At 53.1% G+C, this 22466-nt stretch overlaps 1 protein-coding gene across 1 annotated transcript; it reads left to right on the top strand.

The window, feature by feature from the left end:
- Positions 826 to 22016, top strand: CTSH (cathepsin H). The gene is made up of 12 exons (NM_213929.2): positions 826 to 1013; positions 4864 to 4895; positions 5523 to 5628; positions 7167 to 7237; positions 7806 to 7910; positions 10810 to 10896; positions 11721 to 11776; positions 13447 to 13528; positions 14765 to 14833; positions 18131 to 18237; positions 20179 to 20304; positions 21621 to 22016. The coding sequence occupies exons 1-12, from the start codon at positions 923 to 925 to the stop codon at positions 21694 to 21696; spliced, it is 1008 nt and encodes a 335-aa protein (NP_999094.1). The 5' UTR covers positions 826 to 922; the 3' UTR covers positions 21697 to 22016.

The raw sequence follows: 22466 nt of genomic DNA, 5'->3' as shown, positions 1-22466 counted from the left end.
TCTTGCCTCCTGTCTGGGAGAGAGAGACAGAAAGAGCTCGGATCTGACAGGCCAGCCCCGACAGGCTCTGACCACACCAAAATGCCCCGGGTTGCAACAGAGCAGAGTGAGCAACTGCCTTAAGTCAAACCTGGGTCCAGACTCCCTCTGCACACTTCCTGGGAACGTTTCCATCAACTCCAGGAGCCTCAGTTTCCCCATCTGTAAAATGAGAGGTCCCTGGTCCCAGTGAGTGCCTCACAGGTTGTTACAGCCTGGTCTAATCACACTCTCTCCCCTGAAGCAAGCCCTGTGATCGCTTCCTTAGCTGGAAATGTCTGTTCATTTATTTATCTCAGACTCCTATAAATCATCATTCCTTTTTTCAGATTTGCAAAATAGACAACGTGGCCCTGCAGCTGTTCTTTCTCAGTAGAAAGACAAATTCCTGCTGTGTGTGGGGGGCGGGGAACTCACAGTTGTCCACTTCCTCTAGTTGAAGTTCTTTGCAAGGCACAAGGGACAACCGGGGGAATGTGGTTACTGAGCGGGGAGATGAAGACTCTGGGGGTGGGGACAGGCACCACCTTGGCCCCTGGTGCCTGCCGGTTCCGGGAGATCAAGGACCCCACCAGACGGGCGAGGCGGTTCATCTTGGCCTTCCTGGCAGAGAAGGAGAAAGAGTAGTGATGTGGCCAGGGCGGAAGATGGACCGTGAGAAAAGGATGAAAAAGGAGTGGACTGAGACCCGGGACTGTCGGCGACGCCCCTCCTCCCGCGCACGAGCCCGGCGCCCTGGGCTGCCCGCGGGGCCCCGCCTCCTCCCCGTCCCCCCGCCCCCGCCGCCTGTCTCCGCCCCTCCCGCCCTCGCGAGGCCGCTTTTGACCCGCACCGCGGCGGCCCTGCGAGCCTGTGTGCTGGCCGAGTCGCCGCCACCGCCGAGATGTGGGCCGTCCTGTCGCTGCTCTGCGCTGGGGCCTGGCTCCTCGGTCCCCCAGCCTGCGGCGCCTCCAACCTGGCCGTGAGCTCCTTCGGTACGGGGATGGGGCGCGGAGGCCGGCCGGGCCCCCGGGGAGGCGCCCCTGGAAAGGGGCCCGGCAGGTCGGAGACTCGGGAGCACTTGGGCAGGTTGGGACCGTGGGCCGGGGAGGAGCCGGGCAGCGCATTTCCCAGACCTGAGGCCCAGGGGCTTCTGCTGGTCGGGAACCAGGACGCGGGAGGGGTGACCGGCATGACCGGCAGCGGGGCCAGGAGGGGAAGGAGGTCTGGAGGGCGGGCATCTGGCGTGACCGGAGGAGCCGGTGGATAGGTGCCCAGGGTCCCCCAGGGGGCTGCAGAGCCTAGAACGCCACAGCAGCCCAGGGCCCCTTCAACCTTCCACCCCCACCCAACCTGGAAACTTTAGAGAATTTTGATCTGCCCTTGCCCAAGTGCGCAGGGACTTTACAGCCTTTTCTCCCAACTTCCCAGAGACTTGGCCTAGATTCCCCCAGGTGCCTCGAGAGTCTATAACTAGAAGTGGCTGGATGGGCTGTTTACCCGAGTGACTCTCTGAGCCTAGAGCAATGGCAGCTTTAGCCCCTGAAAACTGAGGGTCCATGCTGTAAGGTCGAGCCCCAGGACTCCCCTTTATGGTCAGGTGGGCTGTGAGCGGTCTGGCTTCATGGAGCTCTTACACCTCTTCTGCTTCGGGGGCTCCAGGCGCCTCCCCAGGCTGAAGGTCCTCCCCTGCAGCCTCCCTCCTTCTCTGCTTCTGCCTACCCTCAGCGTCAGCCCACCACCTGCAGGCTCTGACCTCATGGAACCACTTGCTGCCCTCACCCTAAGGACAAAGAGTAGCCAAAGAAAAGCCTGGGGACAGGACAGAGATCCCTGGGGCTGGATCTTTTTGACCAGAACCTTATCTTATTCCTCCCCACCCATTTATACAAGAAAGCACCACCCCCCCAAGACTTGCAGACCCCTGAGGGCCCCTGCTTCCTACTCAGTCCCTACCTAAGGAAAACCCAGCTGCCCCAAGCCAGGGCTTTGCTTTGCCCTGGCTATGTGGCCTGAGTCAAAGAGGAGGGCTGGCGCTCCAAGCACTCTTAACTCCAGGCCAGGGCTTGGCAAACTTTTCCCTAAAGGGCCAAGTAGTAAATGTTTTAGGCCTTGTGGACTGTACAGTCTCTGTAGCAACTACTTAACTTTGTGTTGAAAGTAGCCATAGGCAGTATGTAAATGAATGAGTGGATTATATTCCCAGAAACCTTTTTTTCCCCCCATTTTTTAGGGCCACACCCGCAGCATAAGGAGGTTCCCAGGCTAGGGGTCTAATTGGAGCTAGAGCTGCCAGCCACAGCCACAGCCACGCCAGATCCAAGCCACACCTGTGACCTACACCACAATTCACGGCAATGCCAGATCCTTAACCCACTGAGCGAGGCCAGGGATCAAACCTGCCACCTCATGATTCTTAGTCAGTTTTGATTCTGCTGCACCCCGACGGGAACTCCCCCAGAAACCTTTATGTATAGACACTGAAATATGAATTCAAATGATTTTCAGGTGCTACAAAATGTCATTTCTTTTTAAGCATTTTAAAGTGTGAATATTCTTAGCTCCTGGGCCAAACAAAAACTGACAGCAGGCCAGAGTTTGCTAATTCCTCTTCTAGATACTCCCACACCATCCCCCAGATGCAGGGGACGGGGGGGGGGGGGGGGGAATACATAGAACATGTGTGCTTTCTTCCAGAAGGCACAGTGGATTCAAATGAGTCTATCTGAGGTTGGGACACAGGGGTCACCAGTAGGCCCTTCTGGCTGCGCCCCAAGATCCTCTGGCTTTTTCTTCCACTGACCTCCAGCGAATGAGAAATAATCCTGGGTTTTCACACCTGCTGGTTGCTTTTGAAACCTCTGGAGGCTAAACTGATCAGTTGTCCTAAACTCCATCTGCCTCAAACCCAGGTCCTAAGTTGAGATCTGTCTGCCTCTGAAGCCAGCAGCCATAGCAGGGCCTTAACCAGAATTTGCAGTCCTCTCCCACGCAGGGTGTGTTTTGGGGAAATGTCCGCTTCTTTCTCCGGGAAAACACGTCACTGGGTTTCTGGAACAGATCTGTGACCCACGAGGGGACATCTAGATCCTGTACAACAGTGACCTTCAAACTGTGGGGTGTGGATCGTGGGGGGAACACAAAAAAGGCACAGACAGGGACTCAATTTTCAAACTCTACTTGCAAGTAGAGACAGAATTCCCACCTAGTAGCAGCTGATGAGGTCCTGGATGTAATTGTGTAATAGGCACCATGTGATTTGGGGTGTGAAAGGCGTGCAAGGAATTGAGTGACGTTGCTCTAAAAACTGCCTTCTGTTCCCAGAAGCTATAAGCAATGAGCAATCCTGCTTATCCAAGCAGAATTTCTCAGCCCTTTGACCTATGGAAAAAATAAAGACCAAAATTAATACTAACTCATCCAAAAAAAATAGGTAATATTCACCCACAAACATATACATCCATAGGAAAGGGCTTGTTAACAAAGTTTAATTTACTTTATTAAGAGATACTTTTCCAATACAAGTTTACTTTCTGTGTTTAATAGCTACTTTTCCAAGAGGTATCATAGGTTTGAGGTGTTTTAATTAATTAGTGGTAATAATGATGAGGAGGAGGAGGACTCAACCCGGAATACATTTTTATAGTATTTAGAGGTATATGAGTCACAGGAAATAAAAGTAATTTAAATTTATACTTTCTGTTCTTGTCTTTGCATAAGAGGATGTTAGAGTGATCAGGTATAAACCAGTCACTCCCTTGGGATAAAATTCTGTGAGGTGTGGATGGAGATGGGGGTTCAAGGAGAAAAAGAAGCTATTGTAAAATAGTCAACTCTTATAGAGGAGAGCTTGTTCTATTGATGGTGGCTATCAAATCATGAATGGTATGTGGATTCCTTTGGAAGCTTTAAAAGAATGATATACCAGTCTTATTTTTAAATGTCATTATTTAGAATAACCTGGAATACATCTTTTGCAGCTATTTAAGTTTGAAGTGCAATTTTTAGATAACTTTAAAAAATGTGCAAGGGTAGCTATAGCAGTGGTCCGCAAAGAAATGACCAGCCTATTTTTATAAATAAAGTTTTATTGGGACACTCCCACTCATTCATTTACATACATGAGGGCAGAGTTGAGTGGTTGTGATAAACGGTAGAAATTGCAAAGTCTAAGATATTTACTGCCTGTCCCTTTAAAAATTTTTGCCGACGCTTGGGGTATACAGGTTTTTAAATTAACTTCTTGGTAGTTCCCACTGTGGCTCAGCAGGTTTCAAACATGACTAGTATCCACGAGGATGCAAATTTGATCCCTGGCCTGGCTCAGTGGGTTAAGGATCCTGTGTTGCCATAAGCTGTGGTATATGTAGGTCACAGACGTGGTTCGAAACTCGTGTTGCTGTGACTGGGGTGTAGGTCAGCAGCTGCGGCTCTGATTCAACCCCTAGCCTGGGAACTCCATAGGCCGGAGGTGCGGCCCTAAAAAGCAAACAACAACAACAACAAAAAACACACTCATGAAACCAGCACCCAGATGAAGACACAGAATAGTACCAGTACACCAGAAGCCCCCTCTGTGTGCCCCCTAAGGATCACCACTGTCCTGACTTTTCATACCATAGATTAATGGCATACTGTTTTTCAAAATTAATTTGGGAGTATAAAAGCAGTCAGAGTTCCTTTTCTCATTCAGCATCAGATAACACCATTTTCGGTACTTGAAATTTAGCCTCATTTCCTAAAATGCAAATCAGACTTGATGTGCCCTCCTTGGTGATAGGCATAACTGCAAGGTACCAGGCCTAAATTTTCTTTCTTTCTTTTTTTTTTTTTTCTTTTTTGCAGAGAAGTTGCACTTTAAGTCCTGGATGGTGCAGGTCAGTGTCCAACTTCTTTTTGAAGCTTTTCATTTCACTAACTCTCTGCAATCCAACTGCTGTGAGATCCTGAGGATTTTCTCACTGGACTCCCCTGGGTCTTTCCAGACTGGGAATTGGTCGAGCACTGAGAAAGATTCAGTTAAGCGAATTCCTTCCAAACAGTGGTCCCCAGTGATGAAGTTGGCTGGCAGCCTTTCAAGCCTTAGAATTCATTGCCACATTTTGTATTCAAGTCACATCATGTGCTGGCTGGAGAATCCATTGGAAAACACTGGTGCGTGTGCATTTAAAAATGGTGATTGACCCAGTACCAGCTGTGGCATCCAGGGGTGACCTGTGCTTGGCAGGTCCTTCACCAGGGCCTCCTGGTCCATTGACTGACTCTCCGGCAGCTGCCTTAGCTTCATTCTGGCCACAGGTCCCCTGGGGGCAGGGGCTTTGCTTTGTAACTTCCCAACTTTGACCACAGAGACCTGGGACAGTGTCCCACCTGCTAACACAGGTTTGGCCTGAGAATCGTGGCAGAAAGAAAACCTCCAGTCCCCCTCTTAGAAAACAAAACCGTCTCCCTCTGGTGAGCTGCATCCTGTTTCTGTGACTTATTGCTGATGTGTTTTGTTTTAGCACCAAAAGAAATACAGCTTGGAGGAGTACCACCACCGGCTGCAGGTGTTTGTCAGCAACTGGAGGAAGATCAATGCCCACAACGCTGGGAACCACACATTTAAACGTACGGTGGGGACGCCTTTGCTCCAGGCTTCCCCCCCTCTGGAGGAGGGAACATCTCAGACCTGGAAAGAAATCAATTATTGGCACCCACTGGTTGAAGAGCCACCCCTCCAGGAGGAGCCTGGGAAGAGGGAGCAGCAACCAGGCTCTGACACTGGGCATGGCTGACCTCAGATGCTGGTTCTGCTGCTGTTCTCTGTGACATACAAGGGGTTGTAACTTTGGGATAATGCTCGTACCCCTCTCGGTGGTTGTGAAGTTTATGGGAGGCTGTATAGAAGCCCCTGCCCCGATCCTGCCATCTGAGGGTCCAGCCCAGATGCTGAGCCCTTGGCTTGCTGTGAGGGGACAGTGAGTCTTCAGAGATGTGCTCTGGACTCCTGAGCAGCCTCTCAGGACATCTGCCTTCACTCTGGGTTAGATTCACCAGAAACACACACCCCAGAGTTCCCGTTGTGGCTCAGTAGGAATGAATCTGACTAGCACCCATGAGGACGCAGGTTCCATCCCTGGCCTCACTCAGTGAGTCAAAGAGCTGGTGTTGCCCTGAGCTGTGGTGTAGGTTGCAGACGTGGCTTGGATCTGGCATTGCTGCGGCTGTGGTGTAGGCCAGCAGCTACAGCTCTGATTGGACCCCTAGCCTGGGAACCTCCATATGCCGTGGGTGCAGCCCTTTAAAAAAAGAAACAAAAAAACACCACGAGTATATACTGAGGGTACAGAGATGATGGCAGTATCGGCTACATTGGTCATGTGGACAAAAGGCATGAGGCAGAAGGAAACCCAAGTCTGAATCTCATTTCTGCCCAGTGTGAGCTGTGTGACGCTGGCAGGGGCATTGGCATCTCTGAAATTTTCCTTGACTGCAAAGTGGAAAGGAAAATGCTCCCCTGGCTGGGTTGCTCTGAAGACTATTGGAGGTAGCAGGTGCACAGGCGCTTGGTGCAGGTGTGGTAGTTCTGTACCCAGACGTCCATCAGACTCACTAACGGGGTATCCTAAAAAAAAAAATATGTGCCCAGACCCCACTCCAGACACACTGCCTTCTCATCTTGGGTGCAGCCCAGACTTATCTACTGTTGAAAAGCTCCCCAGGGGATGCTGAAGTACAGTGAGGTTGACCTTGGTATAGGGCATTACAGCTGACCCTTGAACCATGTGGGGCTAGGGCCCCCCACCCTCTGCACGGTTGAAAATCTGAATATAACTTATAGTCTGCCCTCTGTATACACGGTTCCTCCATCCGAGGCATCAATGCAATGGGTCCGTGTCCCCCTGGAGATGGTGTGGCACCGTTCTGTTTACTGTGGAAAAAAACCTGCTTACACGTAGACCCGCACAGGTCAGACCTACATTTTCAAGGGTCGACTGCATATTCCATTTAAACATTTAAAGGAGCCATGTTGCAGGGGCTGTAAATCGGACACAAGTAAATGTGCGGTTTCGTTTTTTTTGTTTCTTTATTAGTGATTTACTGAGAGCTTTTTGTTGTTGTTGTTGGCTTTGTTTTAGTTTATTGTTTTTCCTTCTCTTTTTCAGTGGGACTGAACCAATTTTCAGACATGAGCTTTGATGAAATAAGACACAAGTATCTTTGGTCAGAACCTCAGGTGGGTGATACTCATTGTGACCAAATCGGAGTCATTTCACTGAGACTTTTGGAATAGACTCATAGCCTGCTCTACTGATAGCCAGATTCAACCGCCACCCCCACCCCTGGCTTTGGTGGGGGGGGGGTGCCCCAGGTTCTTAGGGGATCCAGAGAGGTCAGCTCTCAGCCGTTCTTCAGTTCACACTCCTGGCCTGAAGCAGACCCCAGACTTAGATTTGCCAGAGAAAATACAGATGCCCAGTTAAAAGTGAATTTCAAACAAACAACAAATAATATTTTAGCATAAGCACATCCTAAATATTACACAGGATATAATATCTGAAATTCAGATTTCACTGGGTGAACTGTATTTTTATTTGCTAACTCTGGCTACCTAGCCCTAACTATTCCTAACCTGGGCTCCCAAAGGGACCTGTCACTTAGCATCTGGAACCAGTAGATGGGGGGGCTGGTTCTGACAGCTTCTATCTTTCCCATTCTCTCCTGGCGATTCCATTTTAATTATACACTTTTCCATCCAAGAAGTTTTTCTTTCCCCCTGAAAAAATCGGAATTTATTGTTTCAGAATTGTTCAGCCACCAAAGGTAACTACCTGCGGGGTACCGGTCCCTACCCACCCTCTATGGACTGGCGGAAAAAAGGAAATTTTGTCTCACCAGTGAAAAATCAGGTATGATTCGCAATCTCCATCCTCTCCCCAAATAGCCACATCCCCGGGCAGTCCGCCAGGAAGGAAAACTCAAAAGAATCCCCAAACCACAGCAGGTTTATCCTCAACTCTGTTATTCCTCATCCTCTCTCTAGCTGCCTTCCTCTGAATGGCCAGGTCATTGTTTTTATGGATGGCTCGAGAGCCGAAAACAGTACTTCTTGGGAGTTCCCACTGGGGCTCAGCAGTAACAAACCCGACAAGTATCCATGAGGATGTGTGTTCAATTCTTGGCCTTGCTCAGTGGGTTAAGGATCCCATGTTGCCGTGAGCTGCGGTGTAGATTGCAGACGTGCCTTGGATCTGGCGTTGCTATGGCTGTGGCATAGGGTGGCAGCTGCAGCTCTGATTCGACCCCTGGCCCAGGAACTTCCCATATGCTGCACATGCGGCCCTAAAAGCAAAAAAAAAAAAAAAAAAATTCTATACTGGGCTGAAATTTATTCAGTCACTTCTACCCACTGTGCAAAGTTTCCCATTGGTCCTGGTCTTCTACAGAGACCAAAATATCATAATCTCCTCGTCCTTCAGAGACTGACACCAGGACCCCATTCCTACTGCCCGCACATCCTTTATTCTCATCCTCCTTCTTCTCCGTAAGTTACCAGGGTCCAGCCCCTCCCTGGCCTTCTGCTGCCCTCAAGGTAGCTGCTGGTGTGCAGTGAACAGAATGAAACCCAGCATTTCGGACATGCTCTGAAGAGCGCCCCCTGCAGGGCACAGAAGGCCTGGCAAGGCGAGTGGCTGTGCCTTGCACATTCAGCTGAGGACTAGGTACACGCTCTGTTCTGGAGTCGGAACCCTAATACCCCTAGCTGTCCCCTGGAAGTGACAGGGGTGGGGGTGGCCTTCTTCGAAAAGATTCCTTCCTCTCGCTCCCAGGGAACACACAGTGAAGGTTTCTGGCTCTCCCACCCTGGGCTTGCCATTGAAACGCGCCATGAGAAACATTTTCTCCTTTTCCTTAAAGCCGTGTGGCACACCTTCAGACCCTCCCCGGCTTGCTGGGTTCCCAGAGCCTGCCTAGTGATCTGGATGTTTAAACCAGCACCCAGAAGCCAGAAGGAGTCCCCCGTCCCAGCAGTCAGAGGGGTGGAGTGAGGTCAGCCCTCTCCCCCCAAGATGCAAAGGCGGTTTTTTGAGCATCCGAGAATCCCGTGACAGTTCAGAGCAACGAGGATTCAGGTGGAAGCCTGAACCTGCTCACGCTCTGGGCAGATGAGAAGTGGAGGTCTGCCAAGAATATTCCAGCTCCTTATGTGAACTGTTCCTGGCCATCGGGCAGGATGGGGCCCCCTGGGTGAAGGGGCCAGAACAAGGCAGTTACTCTGGCAGGGGCATGTGGTCTCTCACTGTAGCCACTGTGCGGTTATGGCTATGGCAACAGGATCTGACATTAGCTCAGCAGCCATGGGGGTTTCTCACTTTGCTAAGGGAAGGGGGTTTGCTCAGCGTGCAAGGCAAGCAGGTGACAGAGGGCACTTCAGACCAGCCGCAAGACCATGCTGGTGGCTTGGCCCGGCTCTGCCTCCTTCAGCGGTGGCCGAGCCCACCTCCTTGATCAGCCGGAGACACGCTGCCCAGGCCATCCCCTCCCTGCTGAGGGAAGGATTTGAGGGGAAGGGACTGGGGTGGCAGGGGAGGCGTGTCGGTGAAGGCTCTTTCCAGGGAGACAAGTGATAAGGACTCAGCGAGGACAGTGAGGAAGGGAATCTTATGAGACGCTTGAGAAGTAGAATATAGGAGATTGAAACATGGAGGGGGAAGGAGACAAAGGTGAGGCTGAGAGAAACTCACTAGCAGCAGCTAACATTTCTGAGCGCATGGGGTAACTACCTGACAGGCTGGCTTATCTACCCTTGAACAGCCCTGTGAGGCAAGCACAGTTGTTCCTTTTCACAAATGATGAAACTGAGGGTTGGGGGCAGGGGGGGCAGCAACTTGCCCAGGCCTCACAGATGGTGTCAGGCAGAGCAAGGGTTGGAACCTGGCGGGCAGGCTCCTCGCCCTCGTGAGGTGCTGTGATTAAGGAGGACGGGCAGCAGTCATGACTGCAGCAGAAGATGGTGAGGTGGATGGATGGGGCAGGACGGGCAGGGTCTGGGGTGGCGATGGCACAGTTGGAATCTTCTGGAAAACAGATGTCTGGGTCTGGGTGGAGGCCAGGGTTTGGGGAGTTGTTAGTTTAATAGGACTAGGTGAATGAGACTAGAGGTGGCAAGGCAAGAGAGAATGTTCTAGAAGCAGGACTTTGGTGAGTCCTTTTGGAGGACAGTGGGAAGAAGAGGAGCCAGCATAAGATTCAGAAGTAGAAGGAGGGGCAGAAGACCACAGAATGGGGTCCGGCCCTTGCAGCACGGTGGGGATGGGTCAGTGAGGGGCCAGGATTGGAAGTACATGGGTGCTAGTCAGCAGTGGCTCCTGCTGCTGCTTCTCCTTTTTGTTTTGTTTTGTTTTTGTCTTTTTTAGGGCTATACCCTCAGCACATGGAGGTTCCCAGACTAGGGGTGGAGTCGGAGCTGTAGCCGCCTACACCACAGCCACAGCAACCCAGATCCAAGCAGCATCTGTGACCTACATCACAGCTCACGGCAACGCCAGATCCTTAACCCACAGAGCGAGGCCAGGGATCGAACCTGCGTCCTCATGGATCCTAGTCAGATTCGTTTCCACTGATGGAAACTCCTGCTGCTGCTTCTCCTCAGTTTCCTCATCTGTAACACGGGGAGAAGGAGGCCAGCTCGCAGGGCTTGTGAGGGTCAGCGTAGACAGCGGTAGGTTCGGGCTTTGTGCACTGACGTCACCAGAGCCTGCTGGGTCCTGGTTCCTGACTTCCCTCCTCCTGCCCCCTGGCTTCTAGGGCAGCTGCGGCAGTTGCTGGACCTTCTCTACCACAGGGGCCTTGGAGTCTGCTGTTGCCATCGCAACTGGGAAGATGCTGTCCTTGGTGAGCAGTCAGCCGTTGGGGGAGGGGAGGAAAGGGCTCAGCTCCTGCAGAGGTCACAGCTTTGCCTGACCTGGGTGGGGTAAGGGGTGGTCATCTTGGGCCTGCAGGCTTCCTTGTGGCTTCGGCTAACAGTGCCATTTCAGTTGGACTTCAGGTATCCCAACGTCATGGAGGCTGAGCACACAAATCTCAGTTGACACTTTACCTGGAAGGGGATGAGGCTCATTGAGGAAATGGGCCAAAGTCTTGTTCCTGGGTGGCTCCTGAGGGCTTCTCATTGCAGCCTGGGGCCTTTAGAGAGCAGAGCCTGCCTGGGACGCTGCCCTGTAGGAGCTGTGCCCACCCCGGCCAAGCTGTTTATCATCACGGCGGGAAGAGCTGGGACCTATGTCCTCAAGCCCTGACCTCCCCGAGTGAGGGGTGACTGCCCAGGCCCTGCCTGCTGTGCGGGAAAGAGGGCAAGGCTGGCGAGGGCCACTGGGCCCGGGTTGAGGGTGGCCTGTCCCCTCCTTCCCATGCGCCATCACCACCACCACGGGACCTTATGACCAGCAGCTCCCGGACAGGCACCCCGTGCATACACACACACCCCCTTACCTGCCGGCTTGGCTGCCAGGTTGTTGCTGAGCTCTTGCCTGGCCTGTGCCAACTGCTGGGCTGGTGCCTAGACACACAGAGACAGCCCCTGCCCTTGGGGACTGATCCTCCTGACCCAGAGCTGCCGGGGCCACGCACATGGGTCAGCGCGCGTGGGGGGTGGGGGGACCCCAGGACTGTCCCCTGCGGGAGCTCTCAGCTCACAGGGTGTGCATTCCTCCCTCCAGGCAGAACAGCAGCTGGTGGACTGCGCCCAGAACTTCAACAATCACGGCTGCCAAGGGTAGGTCCCTGGCCCGAGGCACCCAAAGCCCTTCTCATCTCCCACTCGATGTGCTGGGTGTTGTCACAGACTGTGCCCTCTGTGGTAGCAAAATCAGCCCCCTTTGGAAGCGGAAGGTCTCCTCATGCCCCGGGGCCCTCAGCGGAATGGGCAGAGCCGTAATCCGAGCCCAGGCCTGTCTGGTTCCAAAATCTGCCCTCTTTCCTGGGTGTCACCCAGATTTCATCCCACAGTACCCTTGGCTCCATCCGCCACCAAGGCCTCTGGGCAAGTGGCTCAAAGAACAATAGAGTGAGAAGCACATCATTCTCCAAAACAAGATCCACGCACAGATGTCTAGCTGGCCTTTCTACAAGTTCTTTAAAGCTCTAGCCGCCCAGCTCGGCAGGCCCTGTGAGGGACCTTTTCTATAGATGTGGTTCAGTGTTCAAGCCCAAAGGCCAGGTCTTTGCTGGGCCTTTTTTCCTGGCCCCTCCTTAGAACAGGCTGTGAGGGATTCCCTCACGTCTCTGTGTGTGTGTAGCTCTCATCCTCATGTACACACGCGGGCAGTGCTCTGAGGCCGTTCCTCGGGGTTGGTGGCTTTCCCAGCACATTTGTGCTTAAGGCCCCTCATGCTCCCCCTCAAGCACACGCCCAGCCTTGCCTGCCTGCACCTCAGCCCAGCCCCAGGCCCTTGTCCCTCCTGTGGTCGAGTCCTGCGAGGGCCTCAGGCTCTGCTTGCTCTGGAAGCAGCCAATATGCAGAGAGCTGCGCTCAGGCCAAGACCTTGGGAGTCAGGGGCAAAGTCATGGCCTGGTTGCTGATCCACTATCATACCGAATTCAGCCTCATGGCTCACCTTGTTTCTTATCTCTCCTTTCTGCAGCTTATAAACACCACCCGTCACAAGAGCCCAAAAGCGTGCTCTGCCCCCCACCCCCATTTCTCACAGGGGCCTCTTTGCTTTGGTTTACTCCTTTTTCTTTTTTTTTTTTTTTTCCATTCAGCAAATCTGACAGCACGTGCTGTGTACCTAGGCACAGGGGATGTAGCAGCTGATGTTCTAACGGGGCCAGGCCACAAGCAAGTGTGTTCCAGGTGGGGTGGTGACAGATGCTATGGAGAAAATACGGAAGGGACAGGGAATTGCTCAAGAGTTGTGGCTGGATAGCTGTTGAGTCTTGTTTGCTCTGGCAGGCAGCACGAGGTAGAAAAAGATCCGCCTTTGGAACCAGGTCCTGGCTATAACTATGTGGCCCTGGCTAAGTTGTTCGGCCTTTTCGAGCCTCAAGAAATAACAGCATCTAATTCACCAGGTTCCGAGGGGTCAGACAGTCATGTTCACAGAGCGCCTGCCCAGGCAGGGCCCGTGGGGGTGGCGGTGAGCTGGGCAGATCCTAGCGGTTGTGCTGTCCTTGACAGAGTAGGGGCCTGGCTTCCAGGGGTCTCTGTCCCCACAAGCATGTGTGGCTGGACCTTGGACCCTCCTTGATAGCTTCCTCTGAGTCTGTTGAGCTGCATCCTGAGGCCAGGCAAATGGGGCGGCCTTGCTGGCCCCTCAGAGACTTCTCTGCCCCTGGGACAAGCCCCCACCACGGCCTCCAGCCCGGCCGGGGCAAACGTCTAGCAAGCTCCAGCCCGCAGGCCCCTCATCCATCGGTGGGCACAGCTGTGTGTGCTTCTTGCAGGGGTCTCCCCAGCCAGGCCTTCGAGTACATCCGCTACAACAAGGGCATCATGGGTGAAGACACCTACCCGTACAAGGGCCAGGTAACTGGGCAGCCTGGGCTCCGTCTTCTTGGTCTTCAGGGCTCCTGTCTCCGTTGCTAGCCCAGCCTCAGAAGACACCCCTTTCCCCGCACCTGCCTGAGGCCTCCCCGGCCCCTCCTGAATTCTCAGCGCTGTCTTTTCAAGTTCACTCCTTCACTGCCTCTGCTTGCCGGAGCCCCAGCTCTCAGCTGACCAGGGGCCTCTTGCTGCTCTGTCCAGGGCCTCCTGCCCTGGCCCACACCTGGCTGCCTTCCTCCTGCCCAGAGGGCACAGAGCCCTGGGTGGTGGCTTCTTCCTTCGTGTGCATCCAGGAGCTCATCCAGAGCCAGCCGCGTGCTGACAGTACCCTGGGCCCACACCCACTTTGCCCAGGGCCTCCCCTGCCATCCCCTCAGCCCAGCCTGTACACGGCTAAGCACCTCACTGTCCCCCGAGGCCTCTGACTCCTGTATTTCCCCTCAGCGACGGGAGGCACCATCCTTCCCTAAAACCTCTTGGTCGCCAGGGGTCTCTTCTGGGAGTGGACCCCCCGCCCAGACTGTCACTTCAGTCAGCCTTCCGACCATCATAGGCCTTCCCACACCTGCTCCTTGGCCCATCCCGTGTCCCTGCCCTTCATCCTAGATCACTGAGGGTGACCGCGCTTTGGGCCACGCTGCCTCATTCAGAAATCTTCAAAGGCGCCAGACGCGTTGGCCTGCCTCACCCCCGCCCAGACCTGACCTTCCAGGCTCATCGTTTGCTTTCCTCTTCCCTTTGGAAACTTGATGCTCCTGCTGGACCACTCGTTGGTTCCTCAACGTCAAGTCTTGTCTCTCTCGTCATCTTGGCCTTCCCTTCCTTCCACGTACCTGCCTCTGCGCCTGCCTCTTGTCAGTGACATTCCCTGAGCTGGGCCTAGCCCTCCCTCTCCCTGTCGTGCTGGCTTTTACGGGGCTCCATTTCTCAGCAAGCTTCCTTGAACAGGGTCAAGCCCTTTCCTCACACTCCCACCAAGTGCCAAGCCAGCCTGCCTCTGCCAGAGCCGGCACAAGACCGGCTCCTCCCCGGACACTGTGAGGTCCCCGAGGACAAGGGTGCCTCTGATTCTCTCATAAGAGATGCCATCGCCCAGGCCCTGGCCCATGTAGCTTTTGCTTTGTACATGTTCTCAAATTGCATAGAGGAAGCTTGAAGTCTCGGCCCAGAGCCGAGCGTCCCTAACCTGTGTGCCATGACCTTTGCTGCCCTGAACAGGATGATCACTGCAAGTTCCAGCCCGATAAGGCCATTGCTTTTGTCAAGGATGTAGCCAACATCACAATGGTGAGTACCGGTCCTTCTCTCAGGTGGGGATTGGGTTCTGATAACGAGGGCAGTTTCCACTCCTGTCACATGGCCAGTGGGCACAACAGGGCAGCCTTTCCTGGCAGCACATCATTTTGCTTTTAAAGTTTTGACCAGGAGTTCCCATCATGGCTCAGCGCACTCGCATCCACAAGGATGTGGGTTTGATCCCCAGCTTCAATCAGTGGGTTAAGGATATGGCATTGCCGTGAGGTATGGTGTAGATTGAAGATGTGGCTTGGATCTGGCATTGCTGTGGCTGTGGCGTAGGCTGGCAGCTGCAGCTCTGATTCAACCCCTAGCCTGGGAACTTCCATATATTGCACCTGTGGCCCTAAAAAAAAAGTTTTGATCGTCACATGATGGCAGCAGAGTGGAAAATGGGAAGGAAAGACCATGAGACTGGCAGCCAGACGCTCCAGTTCTGACCTAATTCGGTACAAGGCTTCATTCATTGTGTTTCAATTTTCTTTTCCGTAAAATGCAAGCCATAATCCCAACCCACCAGAGAGGGAGCGAGGATGTGTGGGACATCAAGTATGTGTGTGAGATTGAATGTGAATGCACTGGGTGTGAATGCGTGTCAGTTGGTATAAACCAGGTTATGCTGCAGTAACAAACAATTCCAAACTTTGAATGGCTTCAAACAATCAGATTTTATGTCTCACTCATATGACATGCTCATCCCTTGCCTTAAGCAAGGCTGTTCTCTGTGTCATTGGCTTCACTCCAGGACCCGGCCAGAGGGAAAGAGGGGGGTAAATTAGGCAGTGGCTTTTTTGTTTTGTTTTGTTTTGTTTTGTCTTTTGTCTTTCTAGGGCCACACCCACAGCATATGGAAGTTCCCAGGCTAGGGGTCTAATCAGAGCTGTAGCTGCCAGCCTACACCACAGCTCACGGCATCGGTGGGTCCTTAACCCACTGATTGAGGCCAGGGATTGAACCCTCGACCTCATGGTTCCTAGTTGGATTCGTTTCCGAGGTGCCACGACAGGAACTTGGGCAGTGGCTCTTAAAGCTAAAACAAGTTACACAGCCACACCTAACCTCAAGCGGATGGGGAGGTGTGATGATACCCTGTTTGTCCGAGAGAGACCTGGAATAATCGGGGACAGCTCTTGTGACTCGAGTGTGTGCGTGTTTGCAAGTGTGGGAGAACATGTGTAGAGAAGGAACATCTCCACAGGTATGTGCAGGTGTGGTGTGTGCGGATGAGAGCGTGAGGCTGAGGGCGTGTGCCCACAAAAGTCTGTGTAAATTGCAAATGTGATGTCTGGATAATGACACTAGCTACCATTTAATTGAAGCAAGCCACTCAGCAAGAGTAATAACAATTGCAGTTTATGGAGTGCCTGCCAGTGCTAAAGCAACCACTTAACATGTGTTACCTCTTTAGACTCAAGACACTCCTCCAGATAAGTGTCATTACCACCTTCATTTTATAGATGAGGAAACAGGTTCAGAGGGGTTGAGTAACTTGCCCAAGGCCACAGAGCTAGGAAGTGGAAGCTGGATTTGAACTGAGGTCATGTCATTCCAGAACCTACACCCTACCCTGTAACTGGGATGTTTCTGACTATGATAAATTTATGTTCGGAAAAGAGCCAGTTTCAGAGTTCCCATTGTGGCTCAACAAGTTAAGAATCCAACTCGTATCCATGAGGATGCAGGTTCGATCCCTGGCCTTGCTCAGTGGGTTAAGGATCCGCATTGCCGTGAGCTGTGGTGTAGCTCGCAGATGTGGCTTGGATCTGGTGTTGCTGCGGCTGTGGTGTAGGTCGGCAGCTACAGCTCTGATTAGACCCCTAGCCTGGGAACTTCCATATGCTGCAGGTACAGCCCTAAAAAGAAAAGAAAAAAAAAAAAAAGAAAAGAAAGAAAATAGCCAGTTTCTCTTATATACACCTACCAAGAGCTGAGCTGCTCTGGCCCGTTTGTATCCCATTAAGAGGTAAATTGGTGCCTCAAAGTTATCCCTTTGCCTGGTGCCCAGGAGAACCACATCCATGATACCCACTGGGCCCTGAAGAGCAGGCCAGCTGTGGTGTCCTGCCCTCCTTGGCAGGGCGGAGGGGTGGCCATGGGAACAGCTAGGCCCCACGAGTGCTCTGCTCCCACCCCTTGATGGACAAGCCCCCGAGTCTTCCCTGTGGCATCTGCCCTGACCTGCCTGCACTTTAGAAGGCCTTTTCTGAGCACGGGAAGGAAGCAACTTGCTTACCAGGCAGCTTTTGCTCTGTCCACCCCTCTAGGGAGGTGGGGCTGCAGGAGAGTGGGAGCCCCGGCCTCAGCTCACCCTCCTTCCAATTCCCTAAGGTCTCCAGACAGGGGACTGGCCTCTCCAGCTCACACTAACCCAGTGGTTCCCAGCAGGGACACTTTAAAAAGTCCTCCTGCCTGGGACCCACTCCGCAAATGCTGATGTACCTGTCTGGGCTGCAGGCTGACCACTGGGATTTTTAAAAGCTCCCCAAAGGATTCCAAGTGCTGCTTTTGCCTGGTCTCCGCAGCGCCATTCCAAAGCTGCAGCCTCCAGGAAGCCTCTGGCTGCCTCCCGCCTGAAGGGGACCAAGTCCCCTGGGACACACTCTCCTTTGCTGGGGCTTCTTGTTTCCACTAGCATCTGGGCTTCATCTGCTCACGGACTTGTTACCTCTGTGTTCTACCAAAAAAATTCCTTAGACTGGCTTTGTGGGTGCCAGGGGCACTGGGAATGGGAGTGTGGGGTCACACTCATCTCTACACACACACACGCACACACATACCCAGCCCCTGGCGTTCCCCCCCACACACACACACACCCAGTCCCTGGCTCAGGAGAGGACCTTGGGATGTGGTTGTGAGTGATTGAATGAATGAGTCCATCAGGGGCTTGACCGCAGAGGGTGCAGGATTCCCTAGGAGCAGAGAGAGCAGGGACGGGGAGACAAGCGTACAGACCAGACAGACCAGCAAGGCCAAGGAAGGTCACGGAGAAGTCAGGGTTTGGGAGGAGGGACCCATAAGCCAAATGAAAAACCCCAAGAGTCCCAGCCATTCAGGCCCAAGGGGGTGGGGGTGCCCCCAGGCCAGCCCCAATATCCAGGGTCCGGCTCTGCTAAGGAGGGCAGCTCCCCGTTAGTGGCAGCTCTTTGGTTTAAAACAGCCTCCCTTTTCTTCCTCGACATCACTCTGTGCCTCTGTCCCCTCCCTTAAGACAAAGGGCTGTATTTCACAAGTGGGGTGGGGAGGCGGCAGAGGCCACACATGTCTATCTGTTGGCCCCTTTGTTCACAGAATGACGAGGAGGCGATGGTGGAGGCGGTGGCCCTGTACAACCCTGTGAGCTTTGCCTTCGAGGTGACTAATGACTTTCTCATGTACAGAAAGGGCATCTACTCCAGGTGAGCCGGGGCCCCAAGCAGCCTGCAGGGGTGGGGCCGGGTGGGCCTCCTCGTCTGTTTCTGGACACCTGCCATGTGTGTTGGCATTTCGCACATTCTCCCTGTTCGTTGTCCTGGGGCCCCAAGGGTCAGGATCCATGGTCTCCGACTGGGAGAGGAGGTAAGAGCCAGGCCACCTGGTAGTCAGGGCTGAGGCCTTGATTGGAGCTCAGAGCTCACCCTTCCTCAGCAGAAGAGCTGCCTCTGGTGGTGCAAATCCAGAATTTGAGGATGTAACTGACTTCCCTGGTGGCCTAGTGGTTAAGGATCCGGTGTTGTCACTGCCATGGCACAGGTTTGATAACCTGGCCCAAGAACTTGTGTGTGCCATGGGCGCAGCCAAAGGAAAAAAGCAGATGGGAAACAGTGAAGTGAAAGTAGCTGCTCTGACGCCAGAATCGCGTGCTAAAGGCTTCACCCCAGGGTTTTTCAGAAAACCCAGTTCTTGGCATTGCTAACATGGGTTTATCTCACCCACGTGTTTTGCCTCTTTTGCAACGTGAGTTCAGCCCCTCTGGCAGCGGCCTGGTGTCTCGTTCATGGCCTCCTTGGCATTTGTTTCTAAATGTTTCTAAATGCCAGTGTTCTCCAGGGCTTTCTCCTCAGCCTTCTGCCCTCTTCTCACACACTCCTTGAACTCCAACTGTTTGCTGACAGTTTCCACATCTCCATCTGCCAGCCGGGTCTCTGCCGAGCGTTAGACACCTAGGGCCAAGGGCCTCCCCACAGCTGGATAGCCCCTGGAAACCTTGGGTCCCATGTTTCCTCCCCACAGTCAGACACGGCTCTCCACTCTCTCCCCCATGTCTCTGTCTCTGTTGCTTCCTCACTGGCTCATCTTTGTGCCCCAACTCGTGGCCAGTCAGCCTTCTGGAACATTCTTCTTGCCACACCAACTCCTACAGACTCCATGTCTTCCCAGTGTTCAGTGTCCTAGCTTAGCTGAAGGAAGACTTAAAATCTCTCCAGCTCATCTCCCATCAGAACCACCTTCATCCTCCCTGTTCCACCTGTGCCCCCCGCTGCAGGCCCCCCCCCGCCAAGGGTTTGTGCTTTTATGCAGGTGCCCTCCCTTCTCAGGAAAGTTTCTTTCCCCCCCACCCTCAAGTGGTTGGGCCCTCCCTTTGGGCTCTTGTCACAGCTGGCACAGCCCTCAGTCCACTGTAAGGAAGTAGCCTCTTCTGCTCCCTGCCAGTCTGCTCCCTGCCAAGGAAGCCTCCTAAACTCAGGAGCAGAGCTTTGCCCGCTGCTGGCGTCCAGGCTCCTTGCCCCAGGCCTGCCTGGCACAGACCAGAAACTCAGTTACCCATCAGCTGAACGGATACTTGAGCACTGCTGTTTGTCCTCTGGAAATTCTCAGTGTTTCCTTATGGGAACTAAACTAGTTCACTGTCTTATATGGGAAACCTATATAATTGCCCTTAAATACAAGGGAGTCATTTTAGTTTTAGTGACGTAGGGATGGTTTCCAATGTTGTGATCATTTCTGCTGTATAATAAAGTGATTCAGTTCTACATATACACACATCCATTCTTAAAGGGGATCCTCAAAATAAATACAGTGGCAGCAAAGCAATGCTGTGTGACACACTGACCAGGCACTGTTGCCCTCAGAGGTGCAACCAGAGGGCTCCTCTCTGCTTGTGAAGAGAGAGACATTGGAAAGTGTTAGGTGTCCGAGCTGGGCCAGCACCACACCAAGATGCTTTCCTTTGGGTGAGCAGAACCCAAGGGGCGGAGGAGAACACTGCTCTTGCACTGTGACTCATCGACTTAACGCACCGCCTTTAATGATCTCCAGCCCCCTCTCTTTGCGCAACACTGCTCTCAATCACTTGGGTGTGATTGAGTCATCTTGTACAATTTCCATATTTGCAAACACTTTTTATTTTGGTTTTCCAGTACCTCCTGCCATAAAACTCCAGATAAAGTCAACCACGCAGTACTGGCTGTTGGGTACGGAGAAGAAAATGGGATACCATATTGGATTGTGAAAAACTCATGGGGTCCCCAGTGGGGAATGAATGGGTAAGCAGCTTCCAGTTCCCTGTGCTGGGAGGGGGGCCCTCGGAGGAGACCTCCACCTCAAATGTGGCTTCCAAGAAGGGGCTGGTCAGCTGAGCCTTGGCCCAAGCCAGGAGGAGGGGAGTGTGAGGATGGAGTCTCACGCCCTCAAGACCCCTCCAGCAGCCCCTCTCTCCCTGGATGCCACATCTTAAAGATGCTGTGCCAGGAACAGGAGTCTGTTTGGCTCAGTAGGTTCTGTGTCCACGGCTAGGAAAGAGTTCACAACACAAAGCCTTGCTGGGACTAAGCCCACATCGGGAAGGGCCCACTGGTGAGAAATCAAGGCAACAAGTTAACCCCTGATGGTTGACAGCTCCTCTTTGTAGGAGAAGAGGGCTGGAATCAGGTGGCCCAGGTACCTATCTAGTTTTTTTTGTTTTTTTGGGTTTTTTTTTGTCTTTTGTCCACACCCATGGCATATGGAGGTTCCCAGACTAGGGGTCCAATTGGAGCTACAGCTGCCGGCCTATACCGTAGCCACAGCAATGCCAGATCCAAGCTGAGTCTGTGACCTACATCACAGCTCAGGGAAACGCTGGATCCTTAACCCACTGAGTGAGGCCAGGGATCGATCCTGCAACCTCATGGTTCCTAGTCAGATTTGATTCTGCAGCTTCACGACGGGAACTCCCCATATACCTATCTTGATGTGATTTTGTCCAGGTCTCTCCTCTCAGACTTTGTATGTCCTCATGGGAAAAGGAGACTTTCCTCTGTTACCACAGGGGGTCCTGGTGATATTTAAATAACCATGTGAGGGCCTAGGCAGGGCTAAGAAGGGGGCCCTTAGGAATTCTGGAGAGAAGTGAGACGCAGATAGAGTAAGAGGGTTCTTGGGGTTCCTGTTGTGGCTCAGTGGTAATGAACCTGATTAGCATTCATGAGGGTGCAGGTTCAATCCCTGGCCCTCTCGGTGGGTTGAGGATCTGGTGTGAGCTGTGATGTAGGTCCCCAAAGTGGCTTGGATCTGAGGTTGCTGTGGCTGTGGTGTAGGCTGGCAGCCGTAGCTCCTATTTTTGACCCTAGCCTGGGACCCTCCATATGCTGTGCGTGTGGCCCTAAAAAGCAAAAAGAGGGTTCTTTTGACAGCCAAGTAGAGGGAAGGAGAAATTATTCACAAAGTCAGGTCAGAGATTTCCTGGTGAGCAGCAAATAAACCCAACGCTGTTGTCTTCTGAGTAAATACAGAGGGCCTGATCCCTGAGCCAGATCTTGGTTCCAGAAAGGCCTGGGGTAAGGAAGCCACCAGCCAGGCCTCAGCCCCTCCCTCTGCGCAGGTACTTCCTCATCGAGCGTGGAAAGAACATGTGCGGCCTGGCCGCCTGCGCCTCCTACCCGATCCCCCTGGTGTGAGCCAGGGCAGCAGAGCGAACCGGGCCTAAAATCCTGCCCTGGAGGAAGTGGTGGGCCCCTTCCTTTGCATCCTCACTCCCGTGCCCAGCCTGGAAACTGAAATGAGGAAGAATTCTGCAGAGCAACAAGCCCACCCACGTTTTCCGACGCAGAGGTAACCACCAGCCGTAACCACAAGCCGTGTGCCTTGGGCGTGATTTTTAACCGACTCAACCAAAAATATTTTCTTCCCAGAAAGGCTGTTTGTCACATGTGAAAGAAGCACCACTGACCTGTCTTTTCTGGGGTTCTGATTCAATAAACATTGAGCACCTCCCCGAGTCAGGTCTGTGCAGTGTGCTGGGGCCTCCTAAGAGGGAGGCACCAAGAGGTGGCCTGGCTCTCTAGAGTCACTGTCTCCCAGATGGGGGACCCGGAAGAAAGTGAGGTCTTGACCATTTGTCCCCGTGTCGGGTGGGAGGAGGAAATGTGCCTTGGCAGAGCCTGGATTCAAACCCTAACCCCCAGGAAGCCTGTACTTGTCCACATGGCCTCCCCATTGTCATCTGCCTGTTCCTGCTCAGCTGCCACCCTCCACCCTCCTGTCCCTTCTGAAAACACACGGGCTCCACCCAGAGGGTGGCCACAGAGTCACTGCTGCTTCCTGTTGCCTCTGGGCTCTGGGGAGCAGGGTCTGCTGTTTGTTCTGAAGCTCACAGATTTCCTTTTAACAAAAGCTGTCATATCATTTGGGCCTCCTAGAGAGCTAATCGCTTGAGAATATTTGAAAA

Source organism: Sus scrofa, chromosome 7 (genome assembly GCF_000003025.6).
Source record: "Sus scrofa isolate TJ Tabasco breed Duroc chromosome 7, Sscrofa11.1, whole genome shotgun sequence".
In the NCBI taxonomy this organism is placed as follows: Eukaryota; Metazoa; Chordata; class Mammalia; order Artiodactyla; family Suidae; genus Sus; species Sus scrofa.
The sequence above is the reverse complement of the archived record's forward strand: the minus strand, read 5'-3'. Positions and strand labels throughout refer to the sequence as shown.